Source organism: Aythya marila, assembly GCF_965140915.1.
Source record: "Aythya marila genome assembly, chromosome: 2".
Lineage (NCBI taxonomy): Eukaryota > Metazoa > Chordata > Aves > Anseriformes > Anatidae > Aythya > Aythya marila.
In genome coordinates, this window is record NC_139043.1 from 20,097,414 (window position 1) to 20,116,049 (window position 18,636).

At 37.2% G+C, this 18,636-nt stretch overlaps 1 protein-coding gene across 6 annotated transcripts in view; it reads left to right on the forward strand.

Moving 5' to 3' along the window:
- The window catches only part of NEBL (nebulette), a 255,027-nt gene extending 236,773 nt beyond the window's left edge, over window positions 1–18,254 (forward strand). For all 6 annotated transcript variants that reach the window (XM_082754542.1, XM_082754541.1, XM_082754537.1 and 3 more), the window contains 2 exons: window positions 6,912–7,027; window positions 13,302–18,254. In XM_082754542.1, coding sequence (XP_082610668.1) covers window positions 6,912–7,027; window positions 13,302–13,478 — 293 coding nt within the window. In that variant the 3' untranslated portion in view covers window positions 13,479–18,254. The remainder of the gene's footprint in view (window positions 1–6,911; window positions 7,028–13,301) is intronic.
- The last annotated feature ends 382 nt before the right edge of the window (window positions 18,255–18,636 follow it).

Here is an 18,636-nt window from a genome sequence, read left to right on the forward strand (position 1 = left end):
TTTTTTTTTTCTTTTCATCCCTGTTTGGGACAGGACCATTTTTGGCAACCAGTTTTGTATTGGAATATTATTCCTGAAATGTTCCTACTATTGTCTGCATCTAACATTGCTCTAATTTTCTGGTTTTATTCTATACTCCTGTTTTTTTTTTTTTTTTTTTTTTCCTGGAAGTCCTTACACACTTACTAGTCTTCAACCTGTTGGCTCCATTAATGCACCTTTATAGCCCAGACCTCATTCTGTCTCATCAGGTTTTGACCTATTTCTTCAATATCTATTGTTAATGTCAAGCATCCAGCTCACGATGGCTACATCAGACTTAGTCAGACCTAAACTTCCATTATGTCTTTTTTTCAAATGCTGTGGTGGTCTGGTGTATGAGAAACCTCAATTATATACTCATTGCAGTGGCATGCTGGCACACAGAAGAATTCTGCGTAAAGTGGGATGCACTGTTTGGAGCTGTGACATCTGGAGGGGAAGTATCTGTGAAGTTCTTTTGTGGCTTGAACTTGGAGCTTATATAGAAGCAGGGTACTTAGGAGCCTACCTTGGGACCACTGATCCAGCAGTTTGCTGCCTTCTGCTGCCTATGGCTTTGGGTGCTTGGTCCTGCCTCCTCCCTTTCATAGTGTGTCTTGGTCTGATCCCTTTCTGAACTAAAAACCTTTGGTGAGCTGAGGAAGGTCACCAAAACAGCAGAAAAACAACCCAGCTGAGAGAAAGAGAAAGGGTGGCACGACTGTTAGATTGTCTCAGGCAGTTGTTGGAGCATCAACTTCAGATATGCTGCATGTGGGGATCAGGTGTAAGCAGCCTATAGCTGCCTTGGGGGGGGGGGTGTCACCTCATGCCTTCTGCTTAGTCCTTCCAGAACTCTTAATTTCAGTAAAGAATGATGTTTAGCAGTGATGTTTAGCACATCATCTTTAAAAGTTTGCTAAAAGCTCACCTGTCATAGCAGTCAAGCCGGTTTTCTTTTCATACCTTTCACAGCCTATCCTCCTCATATCTATCTTGCCTTACTTGCTGCCAAGGTATCAGGTCTTGTTTCTGATTTGCCTGTGACACAGACCTTCTTTAAAACTCTCATTAAATTCTTGGCTGACCACAATTATGTTCCATTTATCCTGCTGTTCATGTTTTGGCAGGATGTAAACTTCTGCAGAGTTAAGGCAACGGGCTTCTTAAGATCTCTCCATAAAACTGTTTCTCAGGATGCTTGTAAGGCTACCAAAATGCTGTGCTGAGCTCATCTCAAGAACTTGTACAGCAATATACACAGCATGGGAAATAAACAGGAGGAATTACAGGGTGGATGGTTGCCCCAAAATGGTAGTGAAATCTTAATCTGGAACTCAGAATTGACCAGACAAAGCCTTAAGCACCTAACCTAACTTCAAATTTGGCCCTGATTTTGGTAGGGGGACAGACTATTTTACCTCTGCAAGTCTCTTCCAACCTTAATTATTCTATCATGGCCTTTATTGTTGTTTTGCTCTCTTCTACTGTGTGATTACTTTGGTTCCACTTTTGTTTCTTTGACTTAAAGCTTTTTGAAATTGTGTCCCTGTTACTTACATATAATATTGTCCATGGCTTATATTTATATTATAACTTTAAATATATATAAATAAATGTTTGTTTTCATGTAGTCTACTTTTTTTTTTTTTTTTTCCTCCACATCTGTCTGGCATTCATTTTTCCTGTCCTTACTCAAGTTGATTAGTACCTTTTCATCAAAAGTCTTGCTGAGAGTTTTGATGGGATAACTCTAGAGGGGAAGTACTGCTTCAGTGTAAAGATAGCTGAATCAGACCTTGAGTGATGTCAGGTGCATTATTGTGGAAGTAATTCTGTTGCTAGAAACACTGAATTCAGTTAGATTCAGGAAAGAAGTGGAAACTGTTGAAAATATATTGAAATATGCCATTTTTGCCAACTGATGATAATAGACTACTTTGTTCAAGGATATGATTGGTAATACAAATTGTAACCCAAAACGCTTTAAATATTTTAATGATGGGGAGCACCAGCCAACGTCTGGGAAAAGTGATAGAAACAACAATAACAACAAAAAACACCATGAAATACTGAGAACTGAAGTTACTGCTGTGACACTTTCTGGAGAAGTCTTTTAGAAGGTGTCAATTGTTATTATCCACCAGCTTCAATGCAGCAATAACAGATTACTGTGGTCAGGGGAGTTGTGCAGTTTGGGCACTTTCCCACTCACATACACATGTGGGGCATCCATAAGGACCACAGAAGTGTGCTGTACACATACAGTTCCTCACGTGATTGCCTCACTTCTTTGATAGTGTTTTCTGCTGCATGGGACATAGCTGAATAATTTCTAAGGCAGGAACAGAAGAAACAAGGAACTAATAGCTATGGGACAGACTTTCCAAAGGAAGACCGTGAGGGCTGCTGTAGATGAGGCAGCCTGTGGAAAAGAAGGAAGCATCAAGGCAAAATGGGAAGGAGTTAAATATACGTGGAGCAGCAGCTTCTTCTGTTTCATGGGAGCTAATCAGCACACAGATATATGATAATGCCATATTCTGTCTCTGTTGCAACTTTTCTGCTCCTTGGGAACTCTACAGACACAAAAATTAAATGAGTATTAATCATGATCCTTCTTTTTGCTTTCTGCTCTCTTGTGCTGCTGTTATTAAGAAATGTTGCAATGTTTTAGTTCTCTGTAGGCTTTCTACCTTGGTAATGAAACCATGAGTAGATATAACATCAAAACATGAAGTGAAAGAAATGCTTAAAAAAATGTCTGTAAGAATAAGTGAAGTTATTTCACGTATGGTCCAGTAAATTACATGTACTGTAGTAAATGGTAAAAATACAGTAGTTAGTAGAGGCGATACATTGTTTTACCATGGATCATCAAAGTTCTGCTGAACAAAAGAATTCAAGAGAGTTTAAGAATGGTGTTGGTAAAATATATCTTGGACCCTGCCCTTTAAATGATGGTTCTTTTCAGCATAATCTTTTTTTTTTTTTTTTTTTTTTTTTTTTTTTTTTTAAAGATATAACCTTGTCGCTATTTAATGCTCTCTTGATTATTCCTTTCCTGTTTCCACAGTCTGACCTTTTTCTTTCATGGTCATTCTTAAAGCTTGTCACACCCCATTGTCTGCTGCAGCATGTTGATACCAACTATCATTCTTTCAGGTTCTTCTGTTTCTGATGTTTCTTGTTTCAGAGGCTTCTCTGTGTCTGTCTTTTATCAAATTCATTCATTTTCCACTCTTGTTTCTCTGGGGAAGCCTATAAGGATATAGTAAGCAAAATATGATAAATTCCTTCTAGTAGATAATTTAAAATAAGTATCTGGCTTTATTCATAAGTGGAGCAAGAAAAAAAAAAAGAAAATTTTGGTACATCAGAATGCATCTGGTAAAGTCTTAATGCAACAAGAAAAAACTTCCACCTGTGCTTCTGGGAGCAATGGTCAACCCTCAGATCCCTCACCAATAAATCTGGCTTCAGCTAAATGAATTTCATGTTCCACTACTGTGTTTTATTATTCCCTTAGGTTAACTAAAGCCATTGTTTTTGCTGCTGCTGCTGCAGTCAGTGATGCTATAGAACTTTATACTTTGGTCTGAGCCAAAAGATTTCAGGTAACTATGGCCGATGATGATTAAAAACTTTTAAACTGTTTTTTTCTTCATCATTTTTATCTCACTTTGAGTTCAAACTCACTTTGTCACTAAAAACACAGCTCAGATCTGTTCTCTTCACTGATCTGCTTATTTACATGTATGTGCTTCCTAAAGTGTCTTCCAAATAGATAACATAAAAAATTTGTTAAAAACTGTTGATCTTTTATTTATTTATTCATTTATTTTTTTTACAGCCCCAGTAATATAGTATTCTTTTAATGAAATAAAAAAAAAGGTTGGAATTATTCAGTCAAATGTCTCCAACACTGATTTTATATATGCTCTCTAAATAAAAGACTGAAAGATACTTAGTGAAGCTGTGGAATCCTATAAATTCATTCTCTCTGTCTAGGAAGTTTTTCTAAAATTTTAGTTTCTTATGCGTCCCAAAATTTTCAATGATTTACAAGGTATGTTTTACTCCCTTGGGCTTACATTTTCTGTTGTTGCAGGTAAAATTGTTGCAGATTCTCTGAGACAGTTTGACAGAATTCTCTCATTTTGTGAGAAGCTGATTGCAAAAGAGAAAAGCACATCTCAGACCGCTGCTGACATTTGTCACAAAGATGGGAGGCATGGGGTTATCCTCTCCAAAATAAACCCGTCGATTTGGAGTACATAATGAAGGAGACCATTAGTTGGCCTTGCACTGACAAGGGATGATTGGTAGGAATTAAGAAAGATCTGTTTTGTGGGGAAGGAATCAAGAGTCAATGGTTTCTACCAGTGCATTCACTTCTTTTACGAAGACGAAAGGGATTCTCAGGGTGTCTGTCCCTGCCAAGGAAAAGCTGCTAGCCCTTTGTCACTGCAGAGCAGGCAGGATGCTGACTGATCAGCAGCCAGTGCTTGCTTAAGATACTTCTTCCTATGAAGTTAAAAAGTTCAAGCTGTGCTTGGATTTGAACCCACATGACCAATTTATTACTGGTTTGAGGAGATGAGGCTCTGTTGGCTTCTGTGAAGTGACCTGTGTTTATGCTGGTAGTGAATTAGGCAAAATATATTCTTTCTGGCTTGATCGCAGAACCTTTGATTAAATTATGTTTTTCTCTATTTTCTCATGAAGGAATACATCTGGTCATGTAAAAATACCTTGTAACAACATTGAAACATAAATTAGTTGATGAACTACTTAGGACTATTCACTTAATGCATGATAATCCTGTGAGCATGTTAACGAGCAGCAATTCTCTGATGATTAAACTGCTTTAAAATGTCTTTGTACTCATATGTCATTAGAATGAACTTGGCACTTCTAAAACATCCATTATTCATCATGTTCCAGTGTTGCATCTGACTGTGTATCACTTTAATTTCACTCACTTAACAAAGCAATCTATTCATTACTATAGTTTGCAACATGTTGTCTAAATCAGAAAAAAAAATATTTAAATATACTGCATTACTTATCTCTGAAAATGTAGTAGAGTGAAAAATAATGTCCCAAATCATAATTACATACATAGTGCATTTCAATATGCTAACTAATGGATGTTTTTAGAAAAAAACTTTGTTGAAATCAATGATATGGTTAGCTGGGAAAGCAGGTTAGGTAAAACACTTGGATGAAAGCATAAGGCTGACCTTTATTTCAGAAATATTTCAGCAAATATTTTCTCAGTAATGCATTTCCATGTGTATCTATTGTCCTGATCACTTGAGAAGGAGAAAGGGACAGAACATTATTATTTCAAATATAAATACTTGTTATATATATATATTTTACCCCCCTGCTTCTTAAGTATTTGTTCATTCAGCAATTCCTGGGTCCTTCCATACATTGTGAACCCCATTAAATGCTATATTAGTTTTGCTCCCGTTTGAATCAGTGTATGATGGCTGCTCCAGAAGTGCTTGTTTGCTTCCCAGCAAGCCCAAGGGATATTTCTCACAAAACATCAGACTGCTGAGTGCCTCCGTGTTTGAAGGTTTTTGACCCATGGGCTGTGTGAGCTCCATCTCTTGTAAGCAAAAGACAGCTTTTGTCAGACAAGTTAATAGAATACAGGCTAAATGGACCACTTGAAGATGTGTCAGTTGAGGTGCATTTTCTTAACAATATATAGATTTTCAGTTGAACTAGTAAAATTATAGTAAATAGCAGTGGAGATGGGCTAATAACCTCTATACAAGCTGGAAAACCTTATTCTCAGGTTGATGTTTTGTAACACATGCACAGACATGAGGTAACTGAACTTTTAATGATTAGATTTTGAAAACCACTTCAGTCTTAATTTTGCTTTAAAAATGTTTCCTGGACTTGCTGGGAAAATGGTGAATAGTCATCTATGCTCTGCTCTGTTTCTCAGAGATTTTTGTTCAATTTTTTTTTTTTTTTTTTTTTTTTTTTTTTTTTTTTTTTTAAATTCGGTCTGTTGCTGAATTTGGATGCTTGAACAGATATGGGGTTGCTAATACTTTCAAACAACAGATCTAGGGAGTCCTTGGTTGTATTAACTCTTTCAGCAGCTTTTGGTACAATAAAAGTCAGCTTATTAATCAACAACCTATGGATAATAGAATTGATAGAATTGTTAAAATTAATATGAACAAAGCATGTGTGAAAGAGAGGGAGCAATTGTGTGGTTAAGACAAACTGTAAAAGAGGTGGACTTGGAAAGATTTAAATAACCATAGATCTGGCTGAGATTGTTGATGGAATCAGAATAAACTAAGAAACTCAACTGTGGACTCATGTTTTTACATTCCTGTCTCTTGCTGTGAATCAGTCTTTGTTTGTAGCCCAATACATAAGAGTTAGTTTGCAATGAGTTAGGAACTAATCGTGGAGAATGTATGTTGAAGCATTTCAAATGTGTACTAATATAAAGCTTTTTTCATCAATCTTTCCTTGAAAAATGGCAGTTTATGGCACATGATACTTAGTGCGTTGTCAATGACAGTAACAAAATTCAGCTAGTGGTGTCTCAAGCTTTAGTATGCCTTTCTATGGTTGGATTCCTTAAGGCATATTAAGCTTTTCCTTCCAACTAACCTTGGTAGCATTTGGAGATATATTGCTCTAACTTTGGCTACATTAATGTATAATTCAACTTAATTCAGCCTTATGTTGTATATGGGAATAATTCTTAACTATTTCATACTGAGAAATTGTTATTTATGAAGGAAATAATCTACAGGTTCTACAGATTGCTGGATAAGGACTTTTAAAAAATATTTTTTATTTTGAAATTTCCATTAATGTCTCTATATTTCTTTAACACACAGCCCCTGTTCTCCCTGGGGCCTATCAGCAAAGCCAGTCCCAAGGATATGGATACATGCACCAGACCAGTATGTCATCCATGAGGTCAATGCATTCACAGCCTCATTCAGCAGGCCTGGTGAGTATTGGATTTCATTTGGCAAGCAACATCATCAGCAATTGTGAAATCTCCTAAATATGAGTAAATGGTCTCCTTGAGTTTTACAGTTGGTCTATTTGACTGTCCTAATTGTAAATGGTAGTCCTAATGTATGAAAAGGCACTGGCAAGAGCTTTTATGTCAGAATGTATCATAAAAATATATTTATGATCTCCAGAAGGCAGAAAAATAGCTGCATCTTCCACCCGCTAATAGTAGTAAATGCTTGGATACTATTTCACAGGGTGAGCTTTGATGATATACTGTGTGACGAAATTGGGATCCTAGTACAGGATGAAAATCTCTTATGATCACTCTGTTGCTTTAAATTTGTTTAATTTTTTTTGACTTGTTGATTTTGTACTAGCAGACTTTATGCCTGTCCATATTACTTATCTTAGCTTGTATAAAACTAGCTTAGACTCTATTAGATCCTTTCCAGTTCAAGAGAAAAGTCACACAAACACTTGTCTGATCCAAATTGAGTTACATTGTTGGGAGATTGAGAAGCTTTATCATCAAACAATGGCCACAGTCATGAAGTTCCTGATTGCGGTGGATGGGAACATAGAACTGGAGTGAATTTTTAGTGCTAAAAGTAACTGGTCATGGTTATAATAGTTTTTATTTTATTTTATTTTATTTTATTTTATTTTATTTTATTTTATTTTATTTTATTTTTTAATGGAGGCTTTGGGGGGAGTGTTGAGCTTTTTTCTGTTTGAACTCCTTATATATGGTTATCATACTTTTGTTATTGTATCACTGCCTAGACATTTTGCAGCTCAGATCCCATCACCTTTTACCTTAAAAGTATCAACTTATTTTGAATTCTGAACTATTTTTAATGGATGTATATTCCCTACATCTTTCACCTTGTTTAGAGATGAAGTACTTAATTCTGAACCAAACCTAAAACTTCCTAGAAAAAGGAAGTTTTTGTTGAACTGAAAAAATAGTCAAAATTGGCTAGAAACTGTATTTTTATTTAAGGCTCCATGCTATTTTATATTGTAAAAGTTGCTGTTTAAGAGCAGGGGATCCAGATGACTGCATCTTTAGGTGAGCCAATAACCTGGGAAACTCTTTGGATACCTACCTGCATGACAACCATGAGGTGGCTGGTACTGGAATCAGCCATTCATTTCCAAGGATATCTCAAGGCACTTGGGGAGCTGGCTGCTTTCCAAAAGGGCCAGAGTCAAAAAAGTTGTTGAGATGAGAGCCTGGGCTTTGCCAGCAGACTTTCAAGTGAGTGGGAAGCAAAGGAAACAGCCTTCAAATGCAGCATATAGAGAATGGAGATACCTGAAAAATCTAGAAATCCACTTAGCAGTCTTCGTCACTATGTGGGCAGGTGGAAGGCCACTATTCCTTGTGACACATCACAAGACAAATACTTAAGACAGTCACCCTCCCTGTAGTGACAACTGTGCTCCAGAAGAGGCCTTTTTGACACAGCTATAAACGTGGCATGCTCCCTTGTCTTTCTGCCTTGACATCAAAAGTCTTTTCTTTAGCCTGTGCAGCTTGTCCAGGTGTGCAGGGTGTGTTACCCTCAGCTGCTAGGCCAGTACAAGGGAGTCTCAGAGCATGCTGTGGGGATCCCCTGTTTGGGGATATGCATAAGTGTAGTGATTTGTGCAGACTGAAGAAGGTAGCCTTACAGTGCTTTTCAAATCCAGTGTGGATGTGTCCTTAGAGATCTGATAGACTTGTGCAGTGTTAGGTTCATTTCTTTCAGTTTACTGGTTGGTCCTGGGCTTGTAGCAGTACTGCCAGAGATGCAGCATGGTCTGGATAAGCCAGCCTGAGGGAAGAAAGAAAAAAGAGAAAAAAATAAGAGGGTGAAGAGACTGGAGGGAAAGAAGTGACAGCCTGAATACTGGTTTCAGAGCACAGGTGGATTTTGAGACTTGTCTAAAAGCAATGAAAGTGATGGTCACACATCAGTGTCTCAGTTTGGCTGAAACTTCTCCAGGGTGAGAATGATTAGGATCTCATGGGATATATTAGGGTGGGGATGACTGAAGAGATAGCTGCTGTAGTAAAACCTGCTCCTTTCAGACCATTTGTTGCATTGTTAACAAATCAGGGTCTCCAAAAGACATAATTATATTACAATCGTACCTACTAATTTCCTATAGTGGGAAATAGAAAGCTTCTAATTTCTATTTGTTTTATTTATTGGCTACTTAATTCTGAACGGTGTTTTGTATCAGGCATGATCTTAACACAGTTTTTGAGTAGATTTTTTTTCCTGAATGAATTACGTTATTTCTGATTATTAGCTTTTGCTGACTTCCTATAAGCAAAATGGTCTGGGTTAAACTGTTGCTCAGTATACAGGATGTTTTATAACAGCCCCCTGAAGGCTTCATACAGGCTGTGTTGGCCTCTTTGGAAAATAACAGGGTGTTCTGAAGCCTTAATGTAGATAAAAGTGTTAGGAAAACAAAACCCAGGTTGCAAGTTGGCTTTCTTTGATAGCTGCTCTATGTGAAGGATGCTGCAACAGGTACTTCTCCTTGCAAGGACAGATCCAGAGGATAAGCATAAACTGATGGATGAACTGGAAATATGCATCTGTCAGCTCACATCTGGCTGAGGAGCTGGGAATATGACAGCTCAACTTTGGTACTTCATATGCACGAGGCTTACTGCTCTTTTCTAAGCAGTAGATACAAGATAGACCTTTGAGGAAGTAGGAATTAAGGGCATATTTGACTGTTTTACAAACCCCCAACCTTTTCTTATACCCTCTTGTGCTCTCAGACCTGCTAAACTCACTACTGACAGAGGAATGATTCACTAAAATACGTTTTAAAAATCCGTGCTTTGAGTCCTTTAAGCATTGTAATTCTCAATTATATAGCCCAGACTACATTCTGAAGTGATAATTAGGCATTAAAAGCTAACGGGATTATTATGGAGATTTCTCCTGACAGCCATTTAGCACCTAATTAGGTGTTAAGGCCATAAATTTAGGTTCCACGGCAGCATTTAGGGCCCTAATAATTTTTTTTTTTTTTTTAAGTTTGAAATTGCCAGCTCAACTCTACAACTTTGCCGCCATAAAGGAGACAGTAGTAGTATGTACCACGATGTTCTAAGGATGACTGAGCATTCTTCTGGTTGAGCAAAAACTTCTTAGTTTTCTTCCAATATATGTTAGCCTAATAATACATTTAACCTCTTCTCCATTCTTCCTTCATTCAAAGGAGGCTTATAAGCATGGCTCAGGGGAAAATCCATTCCTTGGCTTATGCCAGGCATGGACTTATTACCATTTATATTAAATGATTTTTTTTTTTTGGAAACAAACTGCTTAAAGGACTAACTGCTGCTGAGCTCGTTATAATAGCGTATCTTTCACTGTTTTTGGAGTTAATTTCAAGGCTCAGTGGAGAGATCAGTGGAAATAGTTGGAAAAAATAAGGTTCTCAAAGGCAGAGACCATTCCCAAGGTTCTCAAAGGCAGAGACCATTCCCTAGGGTTTCTGACCACTAGTTTTCTGGTTTGTGAATCTTTAAGGAATTTTTAGTGGTGATAGAACCCTCCAACTGTTTCCTTTGATGCATTGCATATGCAATGGTGCTTTCTTTCATCATCTTCCATGAACCCTTGGAAGATATGAAAGAACTACCAAGAAACCACGTAACTCAGGCTTAAGGTTTATCTTGGACATAAGCTGTAGGGCAGCAATATTACAAGGCATAGCAAAGAACAGTTGTACAGAGTAAGATAGAAATGTATTTATAGAGTAGACTTGTCAGGCAAGGAAGTGGTCTACAGTGTTTAACCAAAAGTTGATTTCTCTAGTGTTTAATCTGCTTTACCAATGATAAAGCCAGAATCGAGACCTAAAGTGTAATTTCTAGCATGGAAGCAGTTATAATGAGTTGTCTTAATAACTACTTAAGTTGTTATTAAGTTGTAAATAACCCCAAATGACCTAAGTGTGATAAATGACTCACTGTGTGTGGGGGTATTTCCATTGTTTCTGGAGATGATTTGATTAAAAAAAACAAAAAAATCAAAATACACATATATGAGATGGAACTAAAATGAATCCAGAGTAATTTTCCTCAGGTAGGAAGCAGACCAAACCTTGCTCTCTCTTAAAAGATTTGTACAGTTGTACTAGACATTAACTCAAACACTAACTTTCTTTTTTCTTTTTTTTCTTTTTAAACATTTTACTCTTTAAATCACTTTGCCAGAAACAAACAAACAAACAACCAGCATATATGATGACATACAAGAAGGAGCTTATAGGGCAGTTGGTTATTATCAGTGATGCTTGAATTACTCTTGAATTCTGTCTAGATACATGGGAAAGAAAGCACTCTTGGGAATTTAGAAAGTTTTGTTCTGCTATTAAGAAAGGAAGGGTTTCCAATGGGTTAGAAAAGCCACTTTGAATACCAGTAAATGGTAGCATTTTGTTAGTTTTGAGTGGAAATACATTATCTATTTAGAAAGAAAATGGAAGTCTTTGCCTACAGCTGACAGAAGTGTAGAATAATTTACCTTAGCTAATGACAGGCCTTCTTGTTCTGTTTAGGTTAATCTTTTATCTGAATATGCAAAAGTGAGTATTTGTAAAAAAAAATAAATAAATTGTAGGCTTCTTGAAATCTTTTTGAGTCTTGTTTTCATTAGATAATGTTATATTCATTATTCTTAATTTAGGGTATGTGGTGGTTTTACCTAGCTGGGCTGCTGAACTCCACCACAACTGCTCTTTCACTTCCCCTCCACAAAGAGAAAAGGGGAGAAAACATGATGGAAAAGACTCAAGGGTTGAGATAAGGACAGGGAAATCACTCAACAGTTATTGTCACAGGCAAAACAGACGGAACATAGGGAGATTAATATACTTCATTACCTATTATTAACAGGCTAGAGCAGTGAGAAAGTAAAAGCAAACTAAAAACATCTTCCATCTACCCTCTTCTACCTCCTCCACCTGAGTGGTGCAGGGGAACAGGGAATGGGAGCTGTGGTCAGTCTGTATGACCCATCTCCACGTGGGGTCCCTCCCACAGGATGCTGTCCTTCCCAAACTGATTCTGTGGGGGCTGCCCAGAGGCAGCAGCTCTTCAAGAACTGCTCCCACATGGCTCCGTACCACGGGGTCCATCCCCCAGGAGCAAACTGCTCCAACACGGGTCCCCCACGGATGGCAGCTCTCTCCAGTCCCCCTGCTCCTGTGGGGGCTCCTCTCCACGGGCTGCAGCTCTGGCCCGGGGCCTGCTCCTATGTGGCCTCCTCCAGGCCATGTCCACCTGCTCACCTGGGGGCTTCTCCACAGGCTGCAGCATGGAGATCTGCTCCACGTGGGACCCATGGGCGGCAGGGATGCCTGCTCCACCAGGAGCCTCTCCACAGGCCACAGGGGAACTGCTGCTGCGTGCCTGGAGCACCTCCTGATGCACCGACCTTGGGGTCTGCAGCGCTAGTTCTCACTGCTTGCTCTATAAGCTGCTTTTGCGCAGCAGGTTTTCTTTTTCCTCCTTCCTCAAATTTGCTCTCACAGAGGCACAAATAACACTGGTTATTGACTCAGCTCTGGCCAGTGGTGGGTTCCTTTTGGAGCTGGCTCTGATCTGATGTGGGGCAGTTTCTGGATTTGTCTCACAGAGGCCACCCCTGCAGCCCCCCACTACCCAAACCTTGCCATATAAACCCAACACAGAGTAAGATCCTAATGAGATGAAGGACTTTCAAAGAGAAGGCAAAGCTAATGAACTGGATGAAAGCCACATTTCTTTTCTGTAGTGAAGACATAGGAGAAGCTGTTTGGGAATCGTGCAAATGGGCTGCAGAAATACAGCTAGCTATGGCAGGACATAATGAACTGTTACTAGTGTATGCAGTAAACAACAGCTGGAATATTTCAAGAGACAGTGAATAGTCTGAAATCTGTTTGTATGAAGACTTTGAATGATGTAGTTTCACAAATTATTTTGGTACTCAGAAAAAGGGATTATATTAATTGACTATTTGTCAGGGCAGGAGGTAGTATATTGTTTCTTTTCAACAGGTAACTTCTATGATTTCTCTCTCTGCCTTGCTCCTTTTTAATTTAACTTAATTTAATTTAATTTAATTTAATTTTATTATTTATTTTTTAAATATATATACATATATATTTAATACAGCTGTTCTTTTCTGAGCAAAGACGAGAAAGAAAGTATTTCTGCTTAGGCCGGAGACTTTACAACCTTGTTTTCTTTCCTTCAACAGAGAACATACAGAGCTATGTATGACTACAGTGCTCAAGATGAAGACGAAGTTTCCTTCAGGGATGGTGACTATATCATCAATGTGCAACCAATTGATGATGGCTGGATGTATGGTACTGTTCAGAGAACTGGGAAAACAGGAATGCTTCCAGCAAATTATATTGAGTTTGTTAACTAACTTTTGTCTCTAGTTCTTTGAGGTTTATTATGATTTACTCAAAATCTAACCTTTTAGAAAAAGTCAGAAGAATCTTTTAAGACCACATGCTCATTACTTTATCACTGCTATAACAGTCTGCATTCTCATTTAGAGTCTTTTAAAGTAAAGACAAATAAACAAGAAGCTTAGAGCTTTGAAAACAGCATTGCTTATAATAGTGCTCCCTTAAAAAAAAAAGAAAAAAAAAGAAAGGAACACAAAACTTATATTGAAGCCTGGTGCTGCTAATCTTATAAAGATTTTGGTCAATTAGCTGTAAAGGGGAAATAGCATCTCTCTACATCTCAGAGGTTATTTCTCTTTATAGTAACCATGAAATTGATTCATTTCTTCTGGCACTCTGAAGTCAAAGGAGGTTAACACACTGAATTTGATCACATCTTCAGATTATTAGGGAGATGTTTAATGTTTGAGAAGTTAGTGTCCTAATAAAAATGTTGGGTAGAAAATTCAATCATTTGAAATAATGACAAGTAATATATTTGTAAAACAAACAAACAAAAAAACACTACTGCCCAACAGCCTTACAATAAGAAAGGTCTGTTTTGACAGCAAAACTTTGCCAACTCTTCCTTGCCCACATTTTTTTCTGGATTATCCGTTTTCTTTTAATCACAACCGTGACCTCTTCTATCAGCTTTGCTTGCATCCCAGTCCATCAGTTAGGTCCATGCCTGGCTTCATGGTTCTTCAGTATCTTTTCCACAGAAAATTCCTTGCAGAGACTATCTAGAGTATAAAAACGGTCAGCTCTTCTGTTTCCTTCTAAAACTACTTAGCATTTAAGTAGAATTTTCCACTAGGGAAATGTATGACCAATACTTCATATTCCTTTACTTTCCCCTGTACTGCTGTAAATAGCCTGTGTGAGGCCCCAGTGCTGTGCAGTCACACAAAGTGTGCAGTCACAACCCTCCATCTTTTCACAAGTAACTCGCTTAATGGCTGCTTTACTGATGAGCTAATGCACCTACCCCTGCTGCAGAAATATTTGCACCTCCATTGAAGGGTGGAGAAGAGCTCTGGTTATTGTAGTGCATTTCAGCTCAGTGGCCTATTGCTTCTGTTTCCTCAAAAATGTTGGCGATTCAACAGTGAGTTGTACGTTTACAAAATGATTAATGAAGGAGAAATATATATATTTTTAAACTGATTTATTGTTTTTCATAACTGACACTGAAAGTAGAACTAACCAAACAAAAGTCCAACGTATTCTCTTCCATCACGCTTCAGGTTAGCCATGTGTAGAAAACAGTAACAATATTTTGCTGACAAACTTTCACATGTGCTCTTTGGTGCCCATGAACTTATGATCCGAAGTACAGGATCCAGGTCTTTGTCAGTGAGGCTGAGAGAAGGAGATCAAATAATTGGTGACCTAATGGACCTGTGAGGGACTAGTTGAGCAGGCCTGAGTCACAAGGGAATTCTTTTTGCTTTATTGCGATGCCAGGAGCGTGCCGTGTTCCCTCCCAGGGTGAAACTCTGGGGGGAAGGAAAAGAGAGTAAAAGATCCATGTGGGAACTTACTCATAAGGATGCATATAAGAGTAAGGAAAAAAGTGTGTTTGCTGATGGTATAACTTCTGGTGTTCAGCTATGTGATAGAGAATTTAATTTTGGAATAGCTGTCAGAATATTGAGTCTACACTGGCATTCTTTTATGTCTGAAATTTTAAAAGCAGAACTAAATGTAGAGTTTATGGATAATTTAATATTTTTTATTTCACAAAATAAGCAAGCCTGCAGTATAGTATGTCTTTAAACAACAAAGAAGGCAATGTGGCTCTATCACATCTGAAATTTGCAACTGAAATCTGTCAGTACAAATGATTCCTAGTTCTATTTCTGAATATTGTTAGGAATTGGAGAGCTTAATGCTTTTCTTTCCCTGTTCTTAACAAAGAGCAGGTTCCAGGCTGCCAAACAGAGGATGGAATGACTGCATTAAAAAAAAAAAAAAAAAAAAAGTCTATGTTTGTGGAATTGTGTTGCTTTCTTGTCTGCTGCCTAATTTCAAGGCTAAAGCTGACCAGGAGCATCTAACTTCAAAAAATGTGGTTTACAACTAGGAATGTGATTCTGTAAATGTGCAATCTGTATGGGTCACATTGCTGTCATTTAAAATTCTTGAAAAATGAAGGCTGTAACAGACCCTTATGCATTACTGGTGACTTCCACATTAAATTAGCTAGCTTTGCAAGTCAAATGGCTTTTTCAAAAGGCTGATATGGTAGGCTCAGCTAGAACTCTTGAAAAAGCAGTCGTTCTCTGCATTGGTTTTCATCACCAGCCATCAACAGCAGAGAGAGGAATCCCATCTTATGGTGGTTGGCAAATTTTTCTGATGATGCCTGAGGCAGAATTGGATATCACTTGCTGCTGTGCTGCTCTATTAGCTATGTAATGCTGACAACAATAAAAGCAAGTTGTCAGTTTGCTAACAAACTGACTGGAAAGGAAAGTAGGGAACAGATAAATTGCATGAAGTTGCAATTTTTAGTGACTTACAAAAAAAGAAACTCTCAACCTATAAATACACCAGTGTTCTTCCTACGTCAGACTTCCAGTCCTGAATGTATAGCGAAAAGTAAATCAGAAAATGAATATTTGATCTCAGTGGAGCTAAACAATGGAAATAAAATTTCCTTTATGAATTTTGAATATTCAGTAACCTGGCAATGCACCTAAAGCAATTTGCAAAATAAAAAAGGTCAAGAAAACAAAGCATATGAATTGTATTTCTGATGAAAATGGTATGTCAGCAGAATTATTAGGATCTGTTTTAAGTTACTCATTTATGTAGTCAGGTTTTTTATGTTGTATGTGCTTAGTAATTCTTGCTCTTTTGGAATGTTTCATCATCTTTAATGTAAAACAGACTTTATTTATTCTCACTGGGAAAATTTGTTCTAAGCAGTGCTTTCAAAGGCCCAATATTACCAGAGTGCAATTTTCAAAATGTTTTATAAAATCTAAAATTTGTAATATAGGCAGAGTAGGTCAGCAACCAATTTGGACAAGTGCAGGTTTCACAAGGCATATGTTGGAGCATCGGTTGTGTGAAGGGGTGAACAGATGTTGTATGCTGTCCTGTCACTTTAAAAATGTATATTCCTTTTTTAACACAGCCTGTTCCCTCACTATACTTTACTCCTGTAAACACTTTTTTTTTTTTTTTTTTTTTTTTCTTTCCCCTGGGGAAAGGGACAGACCTTGAAGGAGACAGATTTCCCAAGATGTTCCAAAGTTCAGGCTGGAAGTTCACACATTCCCATGTCAAGCATTTTAGAAACAAAGAAATTATGATGTGCTATTGTTCTTACGTATATTTAAATATAAGTATAGAAAACTACATAGAGCATATTCATACATATACACAAGAACAAATGGGTGCCTTGCTTTTCATTACTCTTTCTTGCCTGGCTAATCTTCATTTTCTAAACAAAGCTACTTACAGATACTGCAGTTTGTAATTTTTCATTATGGAACATTAGCATTTAATCTTGATGAAACAGGGTTTTCTTGATTACATTTGACATACCATAAACCACTTCAGCAGATTGGGATTTGACAGAGAATCACCTCCCATGGATTGTATTTGTGACAAATGTGTCCCTACTGAGTGTTCCTCGGGGATATGAAAGGTCTCCAATACTTGGGAAAGGTAATAATTTTAGTTTTTATTGTATAGTGATGGCATGTCATCTTGTACAATGAAAAAGAAATGACAAATATGGAAGTCTTTGGCAGAAAGTGGTACAGGGTATAAAATGTTAGATTTTAATTATGTTGATTAATACTCCATTTAAAATACAGAATAAGCTTTAGTTAGTAAATGTTTAAATAATATACAGACAAAAGATGCTGTTGAAAGATCTCCAAACTGATGTGCTGGCAAATGCAAAGTACTGGTGAGCTGTAGAAGAACAAACCATTTTGCAGTGCTTTAGTGATTTTCTCCAGCTTTATGCCATAGGAACCCCTTCATTCCTTTTGAAGGAAAACCTGAAAGCTATATTTCCTAAACTGCCTGCACTACAACAGTATATTCAAAGAAATTTCATATGCTTCTTGTGTCTGATAAATAGAATTTGCATATTGTACTTAAGTTGTAATCCAGTTGTTGTTGACATTTGTTTAATTATTATTATTTTAGGGGGGAAAATAAGCTATACTGTAGCATTTCAATCATGTGTATTTAATAGTATTATTAGAAATTGCTAGACCATTGGAAGACAGCAATGACTGTGTTGACATTGATTAGCATGATGTGGAAAACCTCTCAGCTGTTGGTTTTTGCAGTGTGACATAAAAAGCAAAAATGAACCGCTGTGCAGTTTGGCTTATGTTTGCTTTCAAGTGTGTAAAGTTTTAGTTATTTTGTAAAACTGTATTGTATTTGGGAGTATACAGTTCTGAAGGTAACAATTGTTTTTCAAAGGACAGATATACTTACTCTTGGATCATATGATGTATCATCTTAATTTGGCTTTTGTTATGCAGAAAGTTAACACCAGCTATTAAAATATATTTTAGTAGAAATGCTTTAATTCCTGTTTCTTCCTCTACACTGTGAATATTTAAGCCTTGGTGGACTAGAGCAACATCATGCTGCCCAAAGTACTAACCTATGCAAACTAGTTCACATTTTAGTTGATGTCACAGTGGATGTAACATAAAAATTTATTTTGCGTAACATTGAACGTCATTCAAATAAAATATTAAACCCAGCATTATGTATGTATTATATTCATGAACAATGCTCTTCAAAGCTATCATTCCCATTAAAAAAAAACTACCAAAGTTGTATATTGTTTTAGCTAACGATGCTTTGAATTTTCAAACTTAAGTGGAATATATAGCCCTATTATTTTTCAAGCTCGATCTCAAGAAATGGTTTGTTAAAGCAGCAGTTTATTTCAGAAATGCACTCTCTTCCAGGTTACTTTGCCTTTTTCAGTCTGTGTCTGTAACCCTTCATTAGAACAGCAAGTTACATGTCCCTTGTTTTGTTTAAATAAAGAAGGCTAGTGGATAAGGTCCACTGATTTGACTGATACTGGTTTGCTGATCTTTGAATGGGCATTTGATTAGGTGATTAGCAACACTATTG